Source organism: Astatotilapia calliptera, chromosome 3 (genome assembly GCF_900246225.1).
Source record: "Astatotilapia calliptera chromosome 3, fAstCal1.2, whole genome shotgun sequence".
In the NCBI taxonomy this organism is placed as follows: Eukaryota; Metazoa; Chordata; class Actinopteri; order Cichliformes; family Cichlidae; genus Astatotilapia; species Astatotilapia calliptera.
In genome coordinates, this window is record NC_039304.1 from 45,222,534 (window position 1) to 45,246,044 (window position 23,511).

At 38.1% G+C, this 23,511-nt stretch overlaps 1 protein-coding gene across 1 annotated transcript in view; it reads right to left on the minus strand.

Moving 5' to 3' along the window:
- The window catches only part of LOC113015028 (neural cell adhesion molecule 2-like), a 339,210-nt gene extending 319,309 nt beyond the window's left edge, over nucleotides 1-19,901 (minus strand). The window contains exons 1-3 of the mRNA XM_026156929.1: nucleotides 19,832-19,901; nucleotides 19,199-19,303; nucleotides 16,517-16,843 (exon numbers count right to left, since the gene is read on the minus strand). Of these exons, the coding sequence (XP_026012714.1) occupies nucleotides 16,517-16,843; nucleotides 19,199-19,303; nucleotides 19,832-19,901 (502 nt within the window). The remainder of the gene's footprint in view (nucleotides 1-16,516; nucleotides 16,844-19,198; nucleotides 19,304-19,831) is intronic.
- Nucleotides 19,902-23,511: the final 3,610 nt, after the last annotated feature.

Genomic DNA, 23,511 nt, shown 5'->3' on the forward strand with positions numbered 1-23,511 from the left:
GTTACCACATTTATTGCACGGTTTACCAGGTTTGGGCAATAAAGTTATCAGGGCTCCTCTTAATGAGACCGGAAGAATTCCGTTTTCAAATGAATCCGAAAACATGTCAAAAAGAGGGGGCAGCAGTTTAGTTTAAAATTCCCTATAAATTTCTGTCGGCAGCCCATCTGGGCCTGGGGCTTTACCTGTTTTCAAATGGTCTATTGCTATAGATATCTCCTCCTTTGTTATAGGTGTATCAAGATCTGCGCTCATTAGTCCTGAAATGCTGGGCAACTGAAGGATCTAACTAAGAAGGATCAACTAAGAAGAGATCTTGCTCTTGTCCCATGTGTGTTATGTCTGAGTTATATAATTTTTCAAAAGAAACCTTAAAAGTTTCATTAATTCCTAGAGGGTCAACAATAACCTGTCCATCACTGTTTTCAACTGAGGCAATGTTTTTCTCATTCTGTAATTGACGGAGGCGCCAGGCTAATAATTTCCCGGGCTTTTCCCCTTGATCATAGAATGTCTGTTTAAGACGCAAAAGACGTGAGGCTGCCTTAGAAGCAGAAAGTTCATTATACTGTGTTCTTAGTAACAGGAGCTTTTGATGGACTCTTGGACATACACTTTGAAAATATTCTCCCTCAAGCATCTCAATCTCTGCCTCCAACTTTTTTGTTTTCTGATAAGTTTGCTTTGCTCTATAACTTGTGAAGCTAATAATCTGACCCCTTATGTAGGCCTTAAAAGCTTCCCATCTTGAGCAGGGTGATGTTTCATCCCTATTAGTATAAAAAAAATGTTTATTTGGTTATCTATGAAAGATATAAATTCTGAGTCTAGGAGCCACTTTTGTTTAAATCTCCACCTAGGGGGATCTCTCTTCAGTCTCAAATCTTCATATATTAACGAGTTTGGCGAATGGTCAGATATTAAAATATTATCATAGTGACAGTCCTTTATTTTATAACTCAAATTGGCAGAAACTAAAAAGTAATCAATACGCGAGTATGATTTATGTGTATGTGAATAGCAGGAGTATTTTAAGACCTTAGGGTTCATATCCCTCCAAATATCCCTCAGATCAAGTTCTTTCATAAAATGTTGAATAGTTTGCCTACTTTTAGGATGAGAGAGATCAATACCTGAGCTCCTATCCAATTCTGGGTTCAACGTACAATTAAAATCCCCTGCTATTGAAGATTATTTTATATTATTTTTAAGAGTCATGGAGGCTTTATATAAACATGGGATTATAAATTAAATTTGCACATAGAGATTAGACAAATTATGGCAGTGAATCTTAAAAAAACGAGTAATTAAAGGGCCTCACTGCATTGGTTAAATCATTTAAATCATCACAACTGAAATGTGTGTTTGTATCATTTTGTAACTCACTGAACCATGTTCAGTGAGTGAGCCCTGATGGATCAGTGCTGTCCTGCTGTCACATAGAAAGTAATGACAGATGTTTTGATCCCTTTAAGGACACTTTCTGTAAGTCTGCATTTCAGGCCTGAAGCATAGTGGAGGCAGCAGCATCTTACAGTCCTGTTCCTCGTCCTATAAAATCCAAGGAAAGCAGGCAACCTCCACCCCTCACACTGGAAATTTACCAAAAATATAATATTTTCTTTTTCTCCTATGATGTTAACGGTCAGAAAAAAAACATCAGGCGCTCTTGGACAAACTGAAACTGCTCTGCTGCCACCTGCTGGACCTTTATACACAGTACCTCTCAGACAGGAAACCATTGTTACACACACTTTCTTACAAACAAAACTGTTATTGGAAGTGAAGAAACTATGAATATTTTTGCGAATTTTACCCTGAACTAGTAATAATGTCTGACACTCATCTTAAGCTCCAATAATATATCATCATGGATATTTCATTCAATTTTCTTATCATCCAATTCATATCCATATCATCTTGAATGACTCTTTGGTCATAAGTGGAGCTGGAAAAACAGTCTGATTTTGATTTTTGACTTCTAGCTATAAAGCTCAAGTTTCCCTCCCTCTGACGTCTGTCATCTTCTTTCATAAATCATAACATATTCCTAAACACACAAATGGTTTTTCTTCTCTTGTTCTTACTTTTTCATTATTAGCTTGTAATTCACTGATGAGAGATATCAGATGCTCTGAATACAGTGATCTATGTTTCTACTTGTTAAACTGAGTGAGAACTGAGTTCATGTGTTTACTGCAGTCTGCTCACAGAGGTTACTGTACACACTGAACTCTGACCTCGTTAAAACTTCAAATGGGAATCTCCACACCTCACCATTAGTCGCTTCACTTTACTTTAAATATAGTTTACTAATTGTTTCTTTATTAAATTATTTTATTCCCATCACACCTTACAGTGTTTGTATGGACACGTGTGTCAACACTGCAAGATCAATTTTTTTTGCTTTGTTTTTTTATATTAATACTGAAGTGCAGGGGAAGATGAAAGGAAGAAAATAAAGAAGAACGCTTGGACACTGCTAGCATAATGGACAGATTTTTGACAAGGTTCCCACACAAATGCAAAACAGGAGATGAAGCATCACTGAAAATGTTTCCAAACCAACTTCATTCCAAGTCAAAGACTAGAAAATGTAGTGAAGCACATCTTCCCTTTGGGTTTACCTAAACACGTGCCAAGGTAGTCGTCGGAAGCAGTGCTGGGCTCTCCAAATCATGGACAAACAGTATCCCTGTGATGGCATGCCACACATGGTAAGCTCCACACCTCACCACCCGCTGATTCACCTTAGTTTAATTTACAGTCACTACTTTAAAATATTCTACTTATTGTTCAATATTGTTTCTTTATTAAATGTATTTATTTTTCCATCACACCTTCCAATGTTTATATGGCGTGCACATATATTAACCTTGCAAGGTCAAAGTTCTGTTTTATGTTATATTAATACATCTTTCTTTGTTTGAGTTACCTGGGGGTTGGCTTCTCCTGTCTGGCAAAAGGTGTGGCAAAGGGCTGCGAGACCTGAAGTACCACTGACAGCCTAATTGGATTGCACCACACACTTCATTGCCTGGGGGGGTGTTTCGTGTTTGTTTAATTGTTTTGTATTAGTTGGTTATATGGCAGCCATTTTGTTTTCCCCTGTGTGTATCATTTGGTTTAGCTAAACCACTATTTAAGTTCCCCCATGTGTCATTTCAGGAGGTCAGTTTGTCATATGTTTGTTTGAGGTTTTGTTAATTATTATCTTGAGTGTAGTCTATTGAGTTGACCTCTTTTATTGGTCTGCCTATTTAGGTTTTGGCTTTGTTAAATATGTTTTCATATTTTTGGGTCAATAAAACCTAGTGATGGTGAGATGAAGCCTCATGATGAACTGAAGCTTTCCATCCAATTGGTCGACTCATGGTTCGAAGCATTGTGATGATTCATTTGCTCTACTGCGCCATCAAGTGGACAATTTAAGTGAAGCGGGCTCTTTGATTATAATGATGTGTAAACCTTATGTACATCTGGATAATGACACAAACTAGTGTTTGGTGCTTCACTTTTTAATAAACTAAAAGACAGAAATCAGATTATAGGATGTGTAGTGTTGTTTATTTATATTTTGGTGTTTATCATTTGTGATATTTATTACTGTGTGCATACTTTATTAGGAGAGACAAAATTAAAAAAAAAAAACATCTCTTCCTTGCTGGTTCCATCGAAGAAGAAATGCACAAGTAACTATGTAGCACGTACGTAATCCAATTCCACAACACGGTGTGATGGGGAATCAGCTGTTTTCCTGCCCATGTTATTTCGAATCTGGCGCGAACCGATGAACCAGTCCCTGACTCAGTCACGTGGTACGGACTGCCCGCGAGGCCTCGAACGTCACTGCATACGTAATCAAAGCAAGCCTCGATACGCGCTTCAGAAAAACACCCCCGCGATTACCCGACGCACGATTCGAAGCTTCGACACACAGGACACATCACTAATAAAACCCCTTTTTTGAATTAAAACCACCTGTGTCCTTTATGCTTTACTGCTTGGTCCCTGACAATCCCACATTCTTGATTTTTAGTTCACAAACACTTCTTGTAATGACCAACTACTCCTGACATTTTGGAGATGTTAGCGCTTTATACACTAAAGTTACAGTGGGATACAAATAATATCAGGCTCATCCTGACACAATTTGTTCCTCCTGTACAAACCACGGACAAACAGCATCGCACAGTTGTTTATGTTTTTGAACCCATTTTGCACAGAGAGACATTTCTGTGCAAAATGGCGAATATTTTTCTTGTAAAGCACCTCCGAAAATGTTAGAGCACTTTTGCAAATATGTGATGTCTTGATAAATCGAGAAGATATTTGAAGTTTACACAGCTACATTCTTGCATGAAAATATCTTCAAAGTTTATTTTGTGACCCAAGAGTAATATTTCAAACTCCGCCACTCTGTGTTCCTCCGCCACTGCCTCGTTTGAGTTTTGGACGAAATGGATTCTGGGATACTGCATTTCGTCATTTTGAGCTGATTGGATATCAGATTTTTTTGCATCCAGGTCTGTGATTGGCTGGTTTTGTGACACAAATATAACGGTGTACAGAAAGAGTTGAGCGCGCACAGGCAGAAATGTTGAGAGCGCGAGCAACACAACATTTCTGCACAACAGAACACAACATTTGAAAGCGCAAATGCAAAAACTGAGCGAGAGTGGCTGCTATTGTGTGTGTGTGTGTGGATAATAGCAAACACTGAAATACAGTTTTTGCACGCATTTGAATTTTGTTCACTCAAATTTAGCTTTTCTTCGCTCAAAATAAATTTGTCCTCAAAATGAAACACTTGCACCTGCAATTTGTTTTTATTTTTACGTGCTCTCAATTTTTTTTTACGTGCTCTCAGAATAGTATCGCAAAAATAACGCCATAGATATCTGCTAAATTAAATTAAAAATGTTTAGAAGACAGACTACAAAATGGAAATCTTACTTCAGCTGGCAAATCCTAACCCTGTCTGATGTCATTGAGATATCAGAGTGTTTTTGTAAACTTTAATTATGTTTACAAGGGGCTAAAATAACAGTGGAGGAAGATGGCACTCAATACATTTCTGCATGCAAAACAGCATTTACAGATTTCTGGAGATTTCCATTTGGCAAGGTCAGCTCGATACAGAGGAGTAGAGTTTTAAAATGTCCTACTGCAGGTAGAAATGAGCACATTAGAGAATGTCTGACCTGTATAAGATTTTATTCAGACATGCAGAAGCACAAGTTTCAGCTTTTGAATTTAATATACATGCATCTGTCTTTCTGTGAAGATGGCAATGTTTACAACCAAACTGCAAAGCAGCACTTCGTAAAGGCCGGTGTGCTCTCGTGTTCCCTTTGCATCGCGAGCAAAGGAAGGAATGAGGAATAATCTGGATTTATGGCAGAAACATATTTAATAACAGTCATTTGGTTGGATGTGACTGATTATGATGAATATACACTGGATAAAAGCTTTAGTGTCATTCATTTATTGTTCAGCAATTTGAATTAGGAAATTATTTAATATCTTTTTTAAGAGTCATCAGCGCTTTATATAAATATGACATTATAAGTGAAGTTTGTGCATAGACATTAGACAAAGTTTTCCATTCAGCCTGTTTTTTTCTGCATGTAATAAAAAAGGAGTAATTAAAGGGCATCCCTGCATTAGGTAAATCATTTATATTATCACAACTGAAACGTGTGTTTTTGTCATCCATCTTAGATGATTGTAATGGATTTTTTTTTATTTGTTTTCTTTTTTAAACGGGCTTAGAAAAAAAATCTGTTTCACACCTCTGAGTGGAAAGCAACCATCCTCCACCCCTCACACTGGTACATAACCCCACTGTCTCCCCAGCAGCCCTCGTCATCTGGAATGACATGCTACCTGGTGCAAAACTGGCAGAGCTGAGTTATGAAGCAGTTCATTAAAGTTTAAGATTCAAGTTGCTTTTTATATGTTTGGCCACCAGATGTCACCAAAAAGAAAAGCTTCCAGTAATGAATCTTTTTTCAATACAAGCTTCAGAAAGCTTCATTTGCTCTCCAAGATTCAAGAAATTTATTGTCATGGTCTCCACAAAACACAATAGGTTACAATAGCAATGGAATTCTTATTTTGCAGGTTCCCTTCACACAACTAAATAAGTAAAACAGTGCGTGGGTGTAATCAGAATTTAAAGTACTAGTAGTTGCAACACTGTCACAGTGATAATATATACAGAGTATGCAATATTAAGGTGTATATGTAGAGATATGTACACAAATTGCAAATTTACAGGTTAATATACATGTGCAGACTTTTACATTTACAGAATAAGGGTAATTACAGTTTTATTATGTTGTGTATAAATGTACAAAATTGAAAATCTACAGTTATGGATAATTACAATTCCGTAATAGTCAGTGATGCAGTAGCCTGATGGTCTGTGGACAGTAACTGTTTTTTAATCTAGTTGTTCTCGCTTTCACACTCCCGGAGCATCTGCCAGATGGCAGGAGTGTCAACAGTATGTGTGTGTGCTGTCCTTGATGATGTTATGTGTCCTTTACCTGACCTGAGTGTTGTAGATGTCCTGTAGTGCTGGGAGGCGCACTCCATAGATGAGTTATGCCATTTTAATGACAGGCTGGAGAGCCTTCCTGTCCTGAGTGGTGCAGTTCCCGTGCAGTTTGTCAGGATACTCTCCACTGTGAATTTGTAAAAGCACTGAGCAGTTTGGAGGTTAATCCAAATTTTCTCAGCTTCCTTAGGAAGAAGGGTGTCATGGTTTGCCAGACAAGCCATGTGAGTTGTAAATGGAGGACCCAAGATGCAGGCACTGCTGATATGAGTGAGCTTTTATTGGTGGAGAGTGAAACACACAAGCGGGGGTGCTGAAAAGACAAAACTTAGACACAACCTAAACTGGGAAAACTAAACAACAAACCAGAACACGAGGGAGCAGAGAAGACATGAAGGACAATGAGCAGGGAGAACAGCATGGATGAACGCAGAGTGACGCAGGGAGGTAACACAGACAAACCAGCAACACACACAAGAAAACACGCTTAAATACAAACAGGGCAATCAGGGAAACAGGAGGCAGACACAGCTGGGATTAATTGGACATAACGAGACAAGGGGAAGCAAAACTAGAAACACTGACAAGACAGATGAACCTTAAAAATAAAACAGGAAACACACCGACTGAGCTCTAAAGACACAAATGGTAAATGGTCTTTTACCATTTGTACCATACCGTATTTGTATAGCGCTTTACTTGGTCCTAAGGACCCCAAAGCGCTTTACACTATACACAATCATCCACCCAGTCACACACACATTCACACACTGGTGATGGCAAGCGTAGCCACAGCCTCCCTGGGGCGCACTGACAGAGGCGAGGCTGCCGGACACTGGCGCCACCGGGCCCTCTGACCACCACCAGTAGGCAACGGGTGAAGTGTCTTGCCCAAGGACACAACGACCGAGACTGTCAGAGCTGGGCTCAAACCGGCAACCTTACAAGACGAACGCCCAACTCTTGAGCCACGATCGCCACAAACTTCACACAGACTGAGGAGACAGAAAAGAGGTACTTGAAACATGGAACAGGAGAGCACAGAGGACACAAAACACTAGGGATAATCACAAACAACCCAAAATAAACAAAACCACAGAATATTAATAAACTTAAGCATAAACACAGAGTCCACAGACATAGGAACATGACAAAGAGTCATTATTGAGCATTTTTGATGATGCTGTGTGTTATGGGTTAGTGAGATCCTCACTGATGTCAGTGCTGAGGAGTTTGAAAGTCTCTTACTTGTAAGGAAGTTGAAAGTCCACAGGATTGTGACATGTTACATTTGATGGTAGGAGGATCATACATGCATTATAACAAAAGTACATATTGAAAAGTAGTATTGGAGACATATTATGAAAAAATAAAATATTGTTGATCATTTTGATAATAAAGTCGATATTTCCACTGCCTCCATGACTCACACTGGTTCTCTATCTCAGCAAAATCACAGCAACAAGCACAAATCCTGCCAATGATTTACTTCCTTATAAACCACTGAATCAGGTGACGAAGCACTGATGAACCAAATGAAGCTTCAGACTTCACTGATTGTGTGACTCTATTCAGATCATACCTCGACACAGTGCTTCTGGAGCAGTTAGGTTTTTGTTGACACACAGGCTGGAGTTTCAAACAGACCATCATTAGCAAACACTTTAACTTCTTCATTCACTGTAAATGAACTCACTAAACCTATTTTCCATGTGCTGTGTTTGAGTCCAGCTGACCTATTGATTTTGGCAATACCACTCTATTTCAGTTAATTAAAGATGGGCATATATAATATACTAAATCTAGATTATTAGCAGAGGTGGGACCAAGTCATTGTTTTGCAAGTCTCAAGTCTTTATCCTCAAGTCTCAAGTCAAGTCTCAAGTAATGTCAGGCAAGTCAGAGTCGAGTCTCAAGTCACTGGTGTAAAAGTCCGAGTCAAGTCACAAGTCTGAAACTTTGAATTTCAAGTCCTTTCGAGTCTTTAAAAAAAAAAAAAAACGAAAAAATAATGTTGCAGTTATATGCTAAATGTAAATATTAGACCATGTAATTTTAAAATCTGTGTTTTTCTCAACACATGACAAAATAGTGAACTTAGAAAATATACACAAATTGTGAAATTGCACCTCTTTAAAATGCAGCTCAATTAAACCTAGCTCCAAGAATAATTTTCACCGACAGTTCTGAGATAAGCTGCATGTTATTCTTGGATGCGGTTGTAGGACCGGCTTTAAAATCGCATGACAAAAATATCATACACATTAAAAAAAACTGCATCACCAACGTAGCCTGGACAACATTTGCTAGTTAGATGAAGTCAGCTATCTCATCCTAGCATATGTATATGCATATTTATAATCATACGGTTCTTGGAGTGAGTGCATACACTCATGAAGTTTATAAAATCATCGTTTGACTTGACCCGGCCGGACCAGTGTTGTTATTGTGGTGTTTCTCCTGTCTCCATCCCCAATATTTTGAACCATAACAGATATCAAATGGGGTGGCAAAATCAATTTTAATTTTACACATATGCAGGTTATTGCACTCTGTAATATGCATTATGTATGGCTAAAATACATCAAATATAGTGAATATACACAATATAAACAAATTTCATATAAATATAGTCTATAGCATTATTTGCTTTAGACCAGATAATTAAAGATTTCAGTTACATGAAACGTGAATTTTGTAAACTGAAAAAATTAGTATTGCACAATCAGAAAAATCTGGTTATTCTTAGTACTGTGTACTTTCAATGAATACGTCCTCACCTAGTTATCTTAAGCAAGTTTTACTTTGTTATGTTAAGGCAATGAGTTTGCATAATTTCCCGACTCTCTGTGACCTCTTTTGCTCTTTGAATGCAGTACATCACTAGCAGTGAGAAATATTTCTATATAATATTTCTTTGTAATAATGTAAAGTCCTCCTTTACTGCATCATTGAATCTTCTCTGTGGTTTACTTTTTTCCCCATCTTACCCAGTATCACATCATTTATTTGTAATTTCTAGTTTTATATCTCTTGGAGATATATCTTTTACATACTTGTAAATGCACCATGTGGGTGATGGAATGTGATGTGACCCTGTAGTCCTTCCAACTCACACTTCTAATCCCTGCCATGAATTTATCATATTTAATAATAAGTCTAATCTTTAACATGTAGACATTTTTGGAACTCAACAGCTCAGCTCTGTCACCACACACACACACACACACACACACACACACACACACACACACACACACACACACACAGTTTGGATTGCATAAAGCAGGAACAGAGTTTAGAAAACAAGAGGGAGATTACATTCAATGATTAAGGCTGCTGAGCATGTGATTTTTGATAAAGTTTTATCAAAAAGTTTAATCAAGGGTCTGTGCGTAATGGACATTTTTCCAGTTTTATTTTGTGAAATGATTTGTTGTTGCTCATGATGAACTTTACCAAAACATTCAATATTTATACGCGGAAATGAAAAAGCATGGAAAAACAACCATGATGAAGAACATTACAATACCAATAACAATATTAATATTCACAGCAACAAATATGTAATAAGCTTTGTGATGCAGAATTAGAGAAATTAATATCTGACTCTGAAACTACAGAAAGTAGTGAGTTTACTGCCCAGAATACTTAATCTAAATCAGAATCAGAATACTTTTTTCATCCCGAAGGAAATTAGGTGAAAAATATGAAGGACAGCCCCGGTGTGGCTGAGCTTGGAGATTTCTTCTTGTGCCTTATCCTCTTTACCAGCCCTGATTTATGCCCAAAAGCAGCCTCCGAGTGCAGGTTTTTATAATAACTCTATTGTCAAAGTTACCTTGAAAATATGGTATCAATTTCGTCGTTATTTTAAGTTGACCTTTTTTTCCTTCAGTCACCCATTTTGAAAAATCCCTCTTTTCAGCCTTCTTTAGTTGATGATGCTTTTTATTTGTGGGCCTCCTTGGGTATCAGGTCTTTTTCTGATCTGTATATTCAGAATACATTTGCCTCCTTTGAACAGCTCTCATTGAAATTTGGCCTTCCAAAAAGTCACTTTTTTCGCTACTTACAAATCCGGAGTTTTGTTAACCCTAGAACACTATCGCTATAAATAGTAACACAATCACTAATGCCGGGTGATTTTTACCCGATATAATATAACCAATAAAAAGTAAGGCAAGGCAAGGCAAATTTATTTGTATAGCACAATTGGTTCAGAAACAACAGATCAACAGCTTTGGCACTGATAGATTTAATGGAAAAGATAACGGAATGTATGGATAATAAGAGGTATGCGCTCGGAGTTTTCTTAGATCTAAAGAAGGCGTTTGATACTGTTAATCATGAAATTCTATTAAAAAAACTGGAAAAGTACGGGTTTAGGGGAGTGGTTTTGGAATGGTTAAAAAGCTATGTAGGGAATAGGCAACAATATGTACAAATAAATGAATATAAATCTAATTTGATGGATATAGCTTGTGGAGTACCTCAAGGTTCAGTACTGGGTCCAAAAATGTTTATTATGTACTTAAATGATATCTGCAGAGTATCGGAGATTTTAAAGTTTGTGATATTTGTAGATGACACAAATATACTGTGTTCAGGTGTGGAATTGCCACAGGTTTTGGAAATGATCACACAGGAATTAACGATATTAAAGAAGTGGTTTGATATAAATAAATTATCATTGAATCTAGATAAAACCAAATTTATGTTGTTTGGAAACCAAAAGAAAAACATCGAAGTAGAAATATGTGTTAACAATGTATATTTAGAAAGAGTAAATGAAATAAAATTTCTTGGGGTGATCATCGACCACAAGCTCTGTTGGAAGCCACACATTACTTATGTTCGGGGGAAATTGGCACGGGGCATTGCCGTCCTGGGGAAAGCAAAGCATATGTTGGATCAGAAAGCACTGCACATTTTATACTGTGCTTTACTACTGCCATATATGAGCTACTGTGTAGAGGTCTGGGGAAACACATACAAAAGTAACACACAAACAATAACTATAATACAGAAAAGGGCCATTAGATTAATAAATAATGTAGGGTACAGGGACCATACAAATGCACTCTTTGTCAAAATGCAAGCTATTAAATTCCAAGACTTGGTGAAGCTTAAAACAGCGCAGATAATGTATAAAGTAAGAAATAAATTGCTTCCCAAAGAAATCTGTAAATTGTTCATAGAAAGAGAAGGTGGGTATAACTTAAGAGGGAAATGGAATTTAAAAATACAAAGTGCTAGAACAATTTTAAGAACTATGTCTATCTCAATTGCAGGAGTTAAATTATGGAACAGTCTAACAGAAGAAATAAAAGACAGTAAAAACATAAAACAGTTTAAAGTAAAATATAAAAACCTAATTTTAAATAAGTATAAGAATGAAGAAAACGGGTTTAACCCAGGACGGTAATGTTGCTGGTAATGGTGTTGCAGTTCTTTTTTGGTTTTTTTGTTTTGGTTTGTTTGTTTTTCCATAACTTGTGTATCTGCAAATATACACATTCTGTATTTTTCATATGAAAGAAACTATACTGTGGTGGGGCTTGCTAATTTCTTGTTTTTGATTTATGTATGTTATGTTTTGTTTTACTTCATATGTTTCATATGTTTCATATGTTGTTTGTTTAATTTAAGACAAAAAAAAAATTTAATGAATGAGAGGTAAAACTTGAGGGGGTAGGGACAAATAAGTAAATACTTCTGCCTACTCCTTTTCAAACAAATAATGGAATGATATTTTGTAATGATTGTGAAGGCACATGTTTGAAATGTTTGAAATAAAAATGAACTGAACTGAACTGAACTGAACAATTCAACAACAAGGTGATTCAAAGTGCTTTACAGAGACATTGGAAACAAAAACAAATAAAAAGCATGATTTAAAATTGATTAAAACAAGCAAACAAACAAACTAACTAAACACACACATTTCACACCTGTTCGCGCGATATGAACCCTTATCGTAAGGGGAGCTACCAGTCCTTCTGTGGACGAGCTACTTTCTATTTTAAATTCCCTGAATTTAAAATACTCTCTAGACCCAGTCTAGACCCAGCTGGGGAACTACCCAGAGCTCTAAACCCACTTAACAAACAAACAAACAAACAAAACAGTATGTAAAATCAAAACAGATAAAATCAGAACAGTAGATAAAATCAGTAGTTAGTGTAAGTTTTGAAATTTAAGTTTAAAAGTGTGGACTTGGTGCTTTATTCAAATGCAGCTGAGAACAGGTGAGTCTTCAACCTGGATTTAAATAAATTGAGTGTTTCAGCTGATCTGAGGCTTTCTGGGAGTTTGTTCCAGATATAAGGAGCATAAAAGCTGAATGCAGCTTCTCCGTGTCTGGTTCTGACTCTGGGAACTGATAAAAGACCAGATCCAGATGACCTGAGGGATCTGGAAGGTTCATACTGGGTCAGGAGGTCACTGATGTATTTTGGTCCTAAACCATTAAGAGCTTTATAGACCAGCATCAGGACTTTAAAGTCTATCCTCTGACGGACAGGCAGCCAGTGTAAAGACCTCAGAGCTGGACTGATGTGGTCCACTTTTTTGGTCTTAGTGAGGACTCGAGCAGCAGAGTTCTGAATGAGCTGTAGTTGTCTGACTGATTTTTTAGGTAGACCTGTAAAGATGCTGTTACAGTAATCAAGCCTACTAAAGATGAATGCATGGACTAGTTTTTCCAGGTCCTGTTGAGACATCAGATTTTTTATCCTTGAAAATATTTTTGAGGTGATAGTAAGCTGATTTTGTTATTGTCTTAATGTGTTTTTCTAAGTTTAGGTCTGCATCCATCACTACACCCAAATTTCTCGCCTGGTTGGTGGTTTTTAGATGTATAGATTGAAGTTCTCTGGTGACCTGTAATCGTTTTTCTTTGGCGCCAAAGACTATTACTTCAGTTTTGTTTTTGTTTAGTTGGAGAAAATTGTGGCACAACCAGTCATTAATTTCCTCAATGCATTTACCAAGAGCCTGTACAGGGCCTCGGTCTCCTGGTGACATTGTGATATATATTTGTGTGTCATCTGCATAGCTGTGGTATGTAAGTAAGTAATCAAATATATCAAAATATGACAACACATGACAAATTAGAGTGGTCTTCTTTTACTTTCAACTGTGCCATGTCTAACAAAATGAAAAAAAAAAAACCCTCCTAAAACAAAATAATGACTCTGGAGAGCTGGTCTTTGGTCCACCCATTCCTGGGACATTTGAGACTTCCCTGGTGAAGGCACAGGCTCCTCGACATGCAAACAGCTGCAGGAGAGAGAAATCATGTAAATGTATTTGCTCGGGTGTAAATCACCCAGCGATAGTGTTCTAGGGTTAAGGAGAAATCCTCCCATTTCCCATCTAGACCTCCTTGTCATGACTTTGATAACCTTCTATCCCCCCCCCCCCCCCCCCCCCTTCATCACAGGGCCTGATCTCTTGTCTGTATGGGAGAATATGTTCCTTTGGCAACTCCTCAACCTCGGCTATTAAAATGGCATGGGAGCAGGATTTGGGGTGTGTGATTTAGGATGACTCTTGGGATAAAATTCTTTACCGGGTCCATGGCTCCTCATTATGTGCCAAACACGGGCTGATTCAATGTAAGATTTTGCATCGTGTACACTGGACTAAAACCAGACTAGCTCAAATATACCCCAACCTTAGCCCTGATTGCGACTGTTGTCATCAAACACCTTCCTCTCTAATACATATGTTTTGGTCATGTCCATCCCTCAAACAATACTGGATTAATATTTTTCTGACTTTATCAAAGATCATCCAGCTGCCCCTCCAACCTGTGCCCTTAACTGCTTTGTTTGGGGTTCTTCCTGATACAGTTGTCTTGCCGACGCCCCAAGCGGATTTGGTAGCATTTCTCACCTTATTGTCAAGACGCATAATATTGTTATGTTGGAAGTCCCCTTCTCCCCCATCCTGGGAAATCTGGATCAGTGACGCTTTGCATTTTAGCAAACTCGAAAAGATTAAATTCACCCTGCGTGGGTCTATGGCCAAATTTTTTAAGACCTGGCAACCCTTTTTTGACTATGTTCAACACTCCCAATTAGCCAGCTCAGACTTTATTCTATTTTATTTTATCTTATGTTTAAGTATACAGACTCTATTATGCCTGCGCTTTATGATGGCATTTACTTACTTACCTACTTTATACATATTTCTTTTCTCTTACAGATTTGACTTATCTCTACAACTAAGCTGACCACTCATTATGTTTGGTTTTTTTTTTTTTTTTCTTGGTTTGTTTGTTTTGTTTTTCCTGTGTCTGTGTGGGGGTGTGGGTTCTGAAACTCTTCACATCTCTCTTGTACACTCAGGAACTGCTATCTTGTACTCCAGGGTTTACTATTCGTATTATTAGATTGGACCCTTTCTTTTTTCTTTTTGTACATCCACTGGTACTCCTATAATTATGAGGTGGGAGTGTGTGTTTCATATTGTTTTATGTTCTTCAAAAAGAAAACGGCATATTGTTCAATTTATCTTTTGTTAAAATGGATGCAGAAAATTTAATAAAAATATCTGAGGAAAAAAAAATAATATGAAGGACAAGACCCAAAAACTCACTACATGCCAACGGAAAAAAGCTCTACCTAATTTTATGTAACAAAATGTTTTTGAGCAGATCAGTGCATCCTTCACACTTCGATTATTGAGTCCCTATAATTCCTATGTGTTGTCAGTTGGTTTAGTCAGTGACTGTAATTATTCTGTAACAGCAGATCTCTACCTGAGCATCAGTCTTTGTGGTTCAATCCTCACAGAACAACTTTGATCTTACAAACAGCTGCTGAACAGGAAAATGAAACAAATATACTCACACGTGTAGAGTATTTTACAAAAAAGTGTAAAATCTTGTACATTGAATTCTTGCACAGTGAAAATAAGCTGTACTGTAACACTAATTTAATGTAAGGTTTAGTTTGTGATACTGTTTTAAATGGTGTTAATCAATCCTGTGATAAATTATTGAAGAGGAACAAACACTGTGGATCATAGAGTCGCTGATAGAGAGCTCAGACAGACACTAACACAGTCTGAGGGTTTGATGACAAACAGAGAAATGAAAAATTAAGTATGGTCAAACTTCCTAATAACCATCTATCATAAATGTAAACAAACAATGAAACAATAAATAAATTGTAATAATCACTGTCTAAAGCTCAATCAAACAAGTAACAAGTTATTAATCTGCTCACTTACACATGCCTTCATAAACAACTCTGTGAGGATTATCTGGATGTTTTCGTAAAAGCTGGATCTTGTTTCTAAACCAACTATTTGTGAAGAAGTAAATTTCCTTCCTTCTAGTTTGACATGGGTGGAGCTGATCCCAGCTGTCACTGAGTGTGAGGTTTCATACAGCAGGACAGGGTGCCAGGCCATCGGATAATGGTTATTAAAAGGTTTTACCTGAAACTGAAAGTTAACACTAACGGATTGAAATAGCAGCAGGAGTCTCATAGTTATCTGTACGAAGCCCTGAGACGTCTGAAACAGGCTGATGTCCAACAGAATACTGTCCCTTTTCTATCTTTTTTTCTGTAGATTAAGAAAGCAATAACAGCAGCAACAAGAAGCACATCAATACAACAGGTAAATCCTCCTTCTTTACTCCATTCGTCTTCCCTCCATCTTTGTTGTCTTCATCCTTCTCTGGTCCTCTTGTCTGACCTGCAGGTGAGAAACAGGTGTGAGGTGTCAGCTGTCAGGTAGGTGATGAGTGAAGAACAGAACAGAATCCATTTCCTCTTCAAACTGCGTCAGACATTATCTACTGCACTCTGATCAAATCACTCAGACCAGCTGCTTTCTACAAAGTCTCATCAACAACATCTTTAGAAACAAACATCAACAAACAGGAAGCAGCTTCACCTCTGATCACACACACACTCAACTCTACTCACTCACCTGGAGGAACAATCAGGTGGAGGATGATGCTGTTCTTCCATGAGCGTGTTTCTTCAATGAAAACACGGCACACGTATGTTCCACTATCAGCAGTGTTCACATCCTTCAGAATCAAAGACACGTCTCCATCCTTCATCTGTCTGTCCTGCAGATCCACCCGGTTCTTAAAAGATGGATGCTGATTGGCTGAAATAAAGTCACCATCCTGGTACAAAATCACATATTGTGGCACCAGGTCAGCTCTGCTCCACTTCACAATGTTGCTGTTTGGAGCTCGACATGTCAGAGTGATGTCCTGTCCAGACTCAGCTGTGATGATCTTTGGGTCTAAAAGAGGAAACAACAGAGAGCAGAGAGGTTAAAGGTTTGTGTGTAATTAGTAATTAGTAATTAATTACTGATTACTTCTCCAAAAAGTAATCACATAACTTTACTGACGACTTATTTTCAAAAGTAATTAGTAACTTAGTTACTTTTAAAAAACATGATACACAATCTGAATAGATAATAAAGCAATAGACCTTTAGTCCAATTCTATTTTTATGCATAATCCCTTATATAAAATGTAATTACATTTTTTCAAAAGTCTCTTTTTAAAATTTGTTTCATTAGTTTTAATCTTTTAACTTTATGCATCAAGCACAAATTAAATTGGCTGAAAAGGAAGCGCTGTGAGTTCTGTGCCCCTAGAGACAACAAAACAAGCCTAAGATGCTGCAAATATGTTTGCAAGGCCCACCTCTCCTGAGTATCACATACCAGTCATGTGCATGAATACACATGCACACACAAACATACACATGCCCACACACAGACACACACACAGACAAACACACACAAGCACACTCACACATACACACTAGGCTTCATGTTGAGTTTGGTCTTTGGTTTTCAGTTTATTTTTTACATTAAATGTTCATTTTGTAATTCATTTTCAGTGCCTGTTTGTATTTTCACTGCAGTTATTTAATGTCTATTTATTCATGTTAAACACTGCTTTGAGATACAGCTAAAGAAAGTTGAATAAAAATGGTGAGAAATGTTCTTTGTGATAACTTAAGAGCAGTTAACAAGGACCAGTCAATTTCGACCGGGAACACTAAAGTAAGGGGGTGGGGGATGCAGAAAACCAGAGGGTTTTAAACATCTTCCAGGCTCTGACCTCAGAGGAGGGACACAAAAGGAAATCTTCTTCTGGTCAGCGATTTCCAGTTTTATTTCAAGTCTCACTAATTCAGTCAAGTTTTCATCAAAGATTGTTTGGTAGGTAGGAGATGGAGCCTAAATGCAAGATTCAGTAGAAAAAACATAAACCCAAGAGCAGCTTTAAAGCTGAAATCTCAAAGTACAAAACTACTGCAGATCAAAGAATCTTAAACAACAGGAAACTCTTCCAGGAAACCAGATAAGCAGAAGGCAATGCAGCTCAAACAGAAAATCAAACATCTCAAAATGAAATTAAAGTCATGAACCCAAAAAACACACATAAACCTAAAGAACTCTTGAATGGAAGCGCACAACTAAGAGCATAAAATACCATGACAGGAACTCACATCAGGAATAAGAAAATAAAGACACATAAACACTAAGAAATAACTGAAAGCAAAATGTCAAGAAAGAATTAACAAACAAAAAAAGAAACACGATCCACGCTACAAAAACTGGAGTTTCCTGGAACACTTAATGCATCAGATCTGAGGATGTAGGAATTTTTTGTTTATATGATGTTTGTCTTTCCGGATGGGTGGAACCTTAATTAAGTAATTTTCTTCTTCCTGTTGTCGTGGTAACTGATAAACTGCTGGGGTGGTTTGGAAGTACTGAGGGGAGTTTTTGCTTTGCAGACATTTTGACCGCATGTGATGCCTGTTTTTATGAAAAATTACACAGTACTGTGCAAAAGTCTTGAGCCACCCCTAACTTCTTTGTCTCCTTGGAATCAAATCACAACACTTTTTTCTTTTCAAATTAAAATCTTAAGAAACAGCAGAAGCTTTCTGAAGCTTCTCTTTGGATACTGGCTGCTTTTTCACTCAGTTTCAGTCCTTGTAGCTGACAGAGGAATTTGTTTCAAATATAAAAATACTCCAAACTCAAAGGATCAAGCATCTTTAGACACTTTAATGCTAGCAGCCTGTCACTAAAACACAGTTCTTCTTTTTTTGGTTGAATCTATGAAAAGTGTCAAAGATAACAAAATTTAACAGTCACAATTGTGTTGTTCAATGATTTGTGCACAACAACAACAATGGGACCTCTCTCATCCATCAGTCACCATGTGGACATTTTTCTGACACACTTTGAAGCTGATGGACGTTTTGTGTCTGCACTAAGTACGTTTTCACCATCTACGGCACCGGCAGGATTCACTTTCACAGACTCACAACCACCAGCTTCACCCCTCTCCTGCCCCTCCAGCTGTAGACTTTAACATTGAGTTTCCCCACACATGTTTACAGGCGAGTTAGAGAGCAAGAGAAGAAGAGACATAAATGTCTTTGTTTCTGCTCTAACCAAACAATGCTGCTCTACAACTCTAGACTACCAGCCACAAAGACAACAGCTGGAGAAACATCTGCCTACCTCTGACATCCACCAGCTCATCCATACAACAAACAAACATCAACAACCAGGAAGCAGCTTCACCTCTGATCACACACACACAAAACTCTACTCACTCACCTGGAGGAACAACATGAAGGTGGATGATGCTGATTGGTTCCGTACTGATGCCTCTCCTCCTGCGCTTTGTTCCACTAACAACACGACACTCGCATGTATGTTCCACTATCAGCAGTGTTCACATCCTTCAGAATCAAAGACGCGTCTCCATCCTTCATCTGCCTGTCCTGCAGATCCACCCGGTTCTTAAAAGATGGATGCTGGTACTCTGGAACAAACTGTCCTTTTTCGTAAAAAAGCACATATTCATCTTTCAGGTCTTCTCTGCTCCAAACTATAACTATGATCTTCTTGTTTGGAGCTCGACATGTCAGAGTGACGTTCTGTCCAGACTCAGCTGTGATGTTTTTCTCGTCTGAAAGAGGAAACAACACAGATCAGATACGTCGAAGGTCAAAGTACAATTATGATCAGAATGATTGACTTTAAATATTTTGTTTATTTCCTTTGACATTTAAGTTTTTAGTCATGTTGGATTTAATGAACCTCTGAACATCCAGCAGGTCACCAGTGACCCACTGAGGGGGAATTTTAGCCTCATGCTAAACATGCAAAGTGTATTACCATGTAAACAGGCTGATACTCTTCAGTTATTTACCTCCGAGATAAACACGTTCTAACAGTTAATCTCACCTGCAGAGACGAACTCGAAGACGCTGAAAAACAGCAAAGTGGAGCAGAGTGACGCAGTTCCAGCAGACATGTCTGTGTTTCTGTATTACAGTGGTGGGCTGGAACAGACAGTGGTGGGCTGGAACAGACAGTGGTGGGCTGGACCAGTGTCCTCCAATGCAAACGTATAAATGAAGAAAACTGGAGAGCAGCCAGTCTTTAAATAATGATGCCAAAATATTTGTACCTAAGAGGTCAAAAATCAGGACTCTTATTTTCTTAAATTAATGAGGAATTATCTGGTTTTGTGGCTGAAACATATTTAATAACAGTCATTTGGTTTTGGACATGACTGATTATAACAAATATACACTGGTTAAAAGCTTTAGTGTTATTCAAGGTTGTTCAGCACTTTGGATTCAGAAATTATTTTCTATTATTTTAAGAATCATCAGCTCTTTATAGAAAGCTGAGATGATAACTTAAGTTGGTGCAAGTAGATTAGACAAAGCTTTTTAGACAAAACATTTTGAGTGCTCAGAGCAGAAAAGGGCTATTTAAGAACCAGTCCATTTACCATTTTCTTCAAGCTGTTTTTTTCCCCTTTTGTGTCACAAACATAGTAAAGAATATTTAAAAAAGCATAATTTCATGACATCCCTGCATTAGGTCAATCAAATGATCACACCTGACATGTGCCTTTGTATAATCCATGTTAGATGATTGTAATGGCTTTTTAAAAATTCTAGTTTAGATAAAATCTCTGTTTCTCACCTCTGAGTGGAACAGAAAACTGTGATCAGACAGACATGTTGCAGTGAGTGAGCCCTGAGGGATCAGTGCTGTCCTGCTATAATGACAGATGTTTGGAGCGCTTTAAGGACACTTTCTATAAGTCTGCATTTCAGGTCTGAAATATAACGGAGCCAGCTGCATCTTGCAGTCCTATAAAATCTAAGGAAGGCAACCAGCCTCCACCCATCACACCGGACCAGCAACCCTGTCACTGTATAACGTTGTCTACCCAGCAGCCCTAATCATCTGGAATGACGTTCGATCTTGGTGGTGAAACTGAGGCTCCTCTGCTGCCACCTGTTGGATCTTTACATAGCTTACATATAGTACCTCTCACACAGGAAACCTTTCTTACACACACTTTTTAAGAGAGAAAAATAAAATAAAATAAAACCCATTGTTCTAGGAGGAGAAATGGCTGAGCAGCTGCATTAAAAGCCTTAGATCTGTTAGGATGCCTGGGTCGTCGACCCAGGGTTTTTGAGTTTATGATATTATTTATACTGTCTAGTTTTTGGTTTCTTTGAGTTCTGTCTTATGGCTTAGGTCTCTGTCTTCTTTAGTTGCTCTGTCTCCCCTATCACCTGCATCCCCTTGTCTAGTTCGCGTCTATGTGTATCTTAAGTTCCTATATCCCCGTGTTCAGTCAGTGTTTGTGTCTGCCCTGTTCCCACGTCTCTGTTCCCTTTGTAGTGCCTGCATGTGAGTCTGTGTCTTTGTTCAGTCTGTGTTATGTGTTTCCTGTTTTACTTTGAAGGTCTCCGTCTTTTCTCAGTGTGTTCAGGTTACGCTTCTTTGGTCTCGTCAGTTCTGATTTGCCCCAGCTGTGTTTCCCTCCTGTTACTCATTTCCTGATTGCTCCCTCTGTGTATTTAAGCCCTGTGTTTCTTAGTGTCTGTGTCGTGATCTACCGTTTTCTTAGCTGTGTGTTCTGGCATTCCTCTGGTTTAAGTTTGTTTTGAGTTTTTTCCAGTTATGTTATATTTTTGAGTACCAAATTAAATCACTTGCAGCAACAAAAACATGATATTCCAGAAACACGCTTCGCCGATCCATCAGCTGTTTGTAACACTTCCTACGTCCATCAGCGCGAACTATCACATGACCGCATGACCTGCCCGAAACCGGAAGTGACGTCATTTTGCGGAAATGTAGTTTTTTACGATCGAGGCCTTATGAGCTTGTGTTTTACTTGTTATGTGTTTTAAAAAGTTATGTTTGACTTTATGACTTTCTGTGTCGTTTCTGGGATGCTTAAGACTCATATTGCACTGCTGGAAATAGTTTATTTTGATGCATATGCTGTTATTTTGCAAATTTGCACTATAATATTTATTTTTGTTTTTCCTGCAGTATATAAAAATTGGTGTATTTCAAAAATAAAACTATGAAGACACTCAAAATAAATTTCCTGTGGTGGGAAACTAGTTTGTGTAACTTTTTTGTATTTACAGTTTTGAGGGATAAGCCTCTTAAATTTCTCTAACTAGAAATATATGTTAAGCCTTTTTGAGTTCACGTCTGTCTCCGGAGTCTGCACCTTGGGTCCTATTCCTGCCTGCACACAGCCACACCCAACAAGATCACCATGTCAGATAGAAAGCATTGGATGCAGTGACGTAAAGCACTTCGCCAGTTAACTGCAAAGGTGTGCTCTCTGAAGTAACGAGCCGCGCTTCTAATCTGAGGGAAAAGGCTGAGTTTTATAGTTTCCAGGAGAGCGGTACTTGACTTACTGCATTGTGCCAAGTCTAAAATTTTGTGGACGGGGGATTATGATGTGGGTTTGTTTTTCACAAGCTGAGCACAACTCTTAATGCTTTACCAAGACATTTTGGCTTGGTATGGTTGGGGTGGTGCTGTCACTTGGTGATTGCTCTCTCTGTGGTAGAGTATCACTTTCTGTATCTCTTACAACACACAGTGGTGTTTTTGTGTAGGTCATATGCTTAGCCACTTTAGTTAAAACTTTGAGATAATGTCTTATTTCCTAGTCTAATCTTCACATGCTCTATGCCAGGTACATTCTCTTTTGATTCACTCACTGTGTCTTCAGGGATCTGCTGGCATAGTTTAGCTCGTAGCCGACTGATTAGTAAGATGGCCTCTATACCTGTCCCTGCTGCACTTTCCTTCTCAGTATTTGAGATGTTTATTTAGTCCTCCAAAAAAGATGTGGGCTTTATAGAAAATTGGGAACCTTTCTGGGACAAATCTGGTCTTGTTAGAAGAGATGGTACCCATCCAATTTTGAATGGAGCAGCAGAGATGCAGTCTTACATGTCTCTTTGCAGCTTCCCTCTCGTTATCTAATAATAATAATTAACTTTTATTGATCCCCGTGGGGAAATTCTTCTCTGCATTTAACCCATACACTCAGTGAAGCAGTGGGCAGCCACCAGTGTAGCGCCCGGGGAGCAGCGTTTGGGGATGGTACCGTGTTCAGGGGTACCTCAGGGTAGCCGTTCAGGGGATTCGAACCCCTGACCTTCCAATCATGGGGCAACCACTTTACCTACTGAGCTATCCCTGTCCTTATTTTTTATTTTTTTTATTTTTTTTGTGCATGCTCCCATTTTGCCTGGAAAAATGGTTTTCTGCTTTATATAAAAGCTCTTGACGAAGCTAGAACATCATTGATTGAAGAAATGTTGATGTCAATGCGCTCAAATGGCACCTCCATTAATGGTAGCAGACACAAAGTGATTGGGACCATTAATGGCCGGCCATTAAATCAGGGCATTCTGAGAAACCATTTATTTTGTCTTCAAAACATTGTGAATGAAGGAACAATGTACAATGTCTCATCTGAAAAGGATGATCTTTGAATATTAAAAGGTTTATAAAATGTTAGATCTGACATCTTCACTATACATCTCTCCTTGGTATGTACAACTCTGAATGCA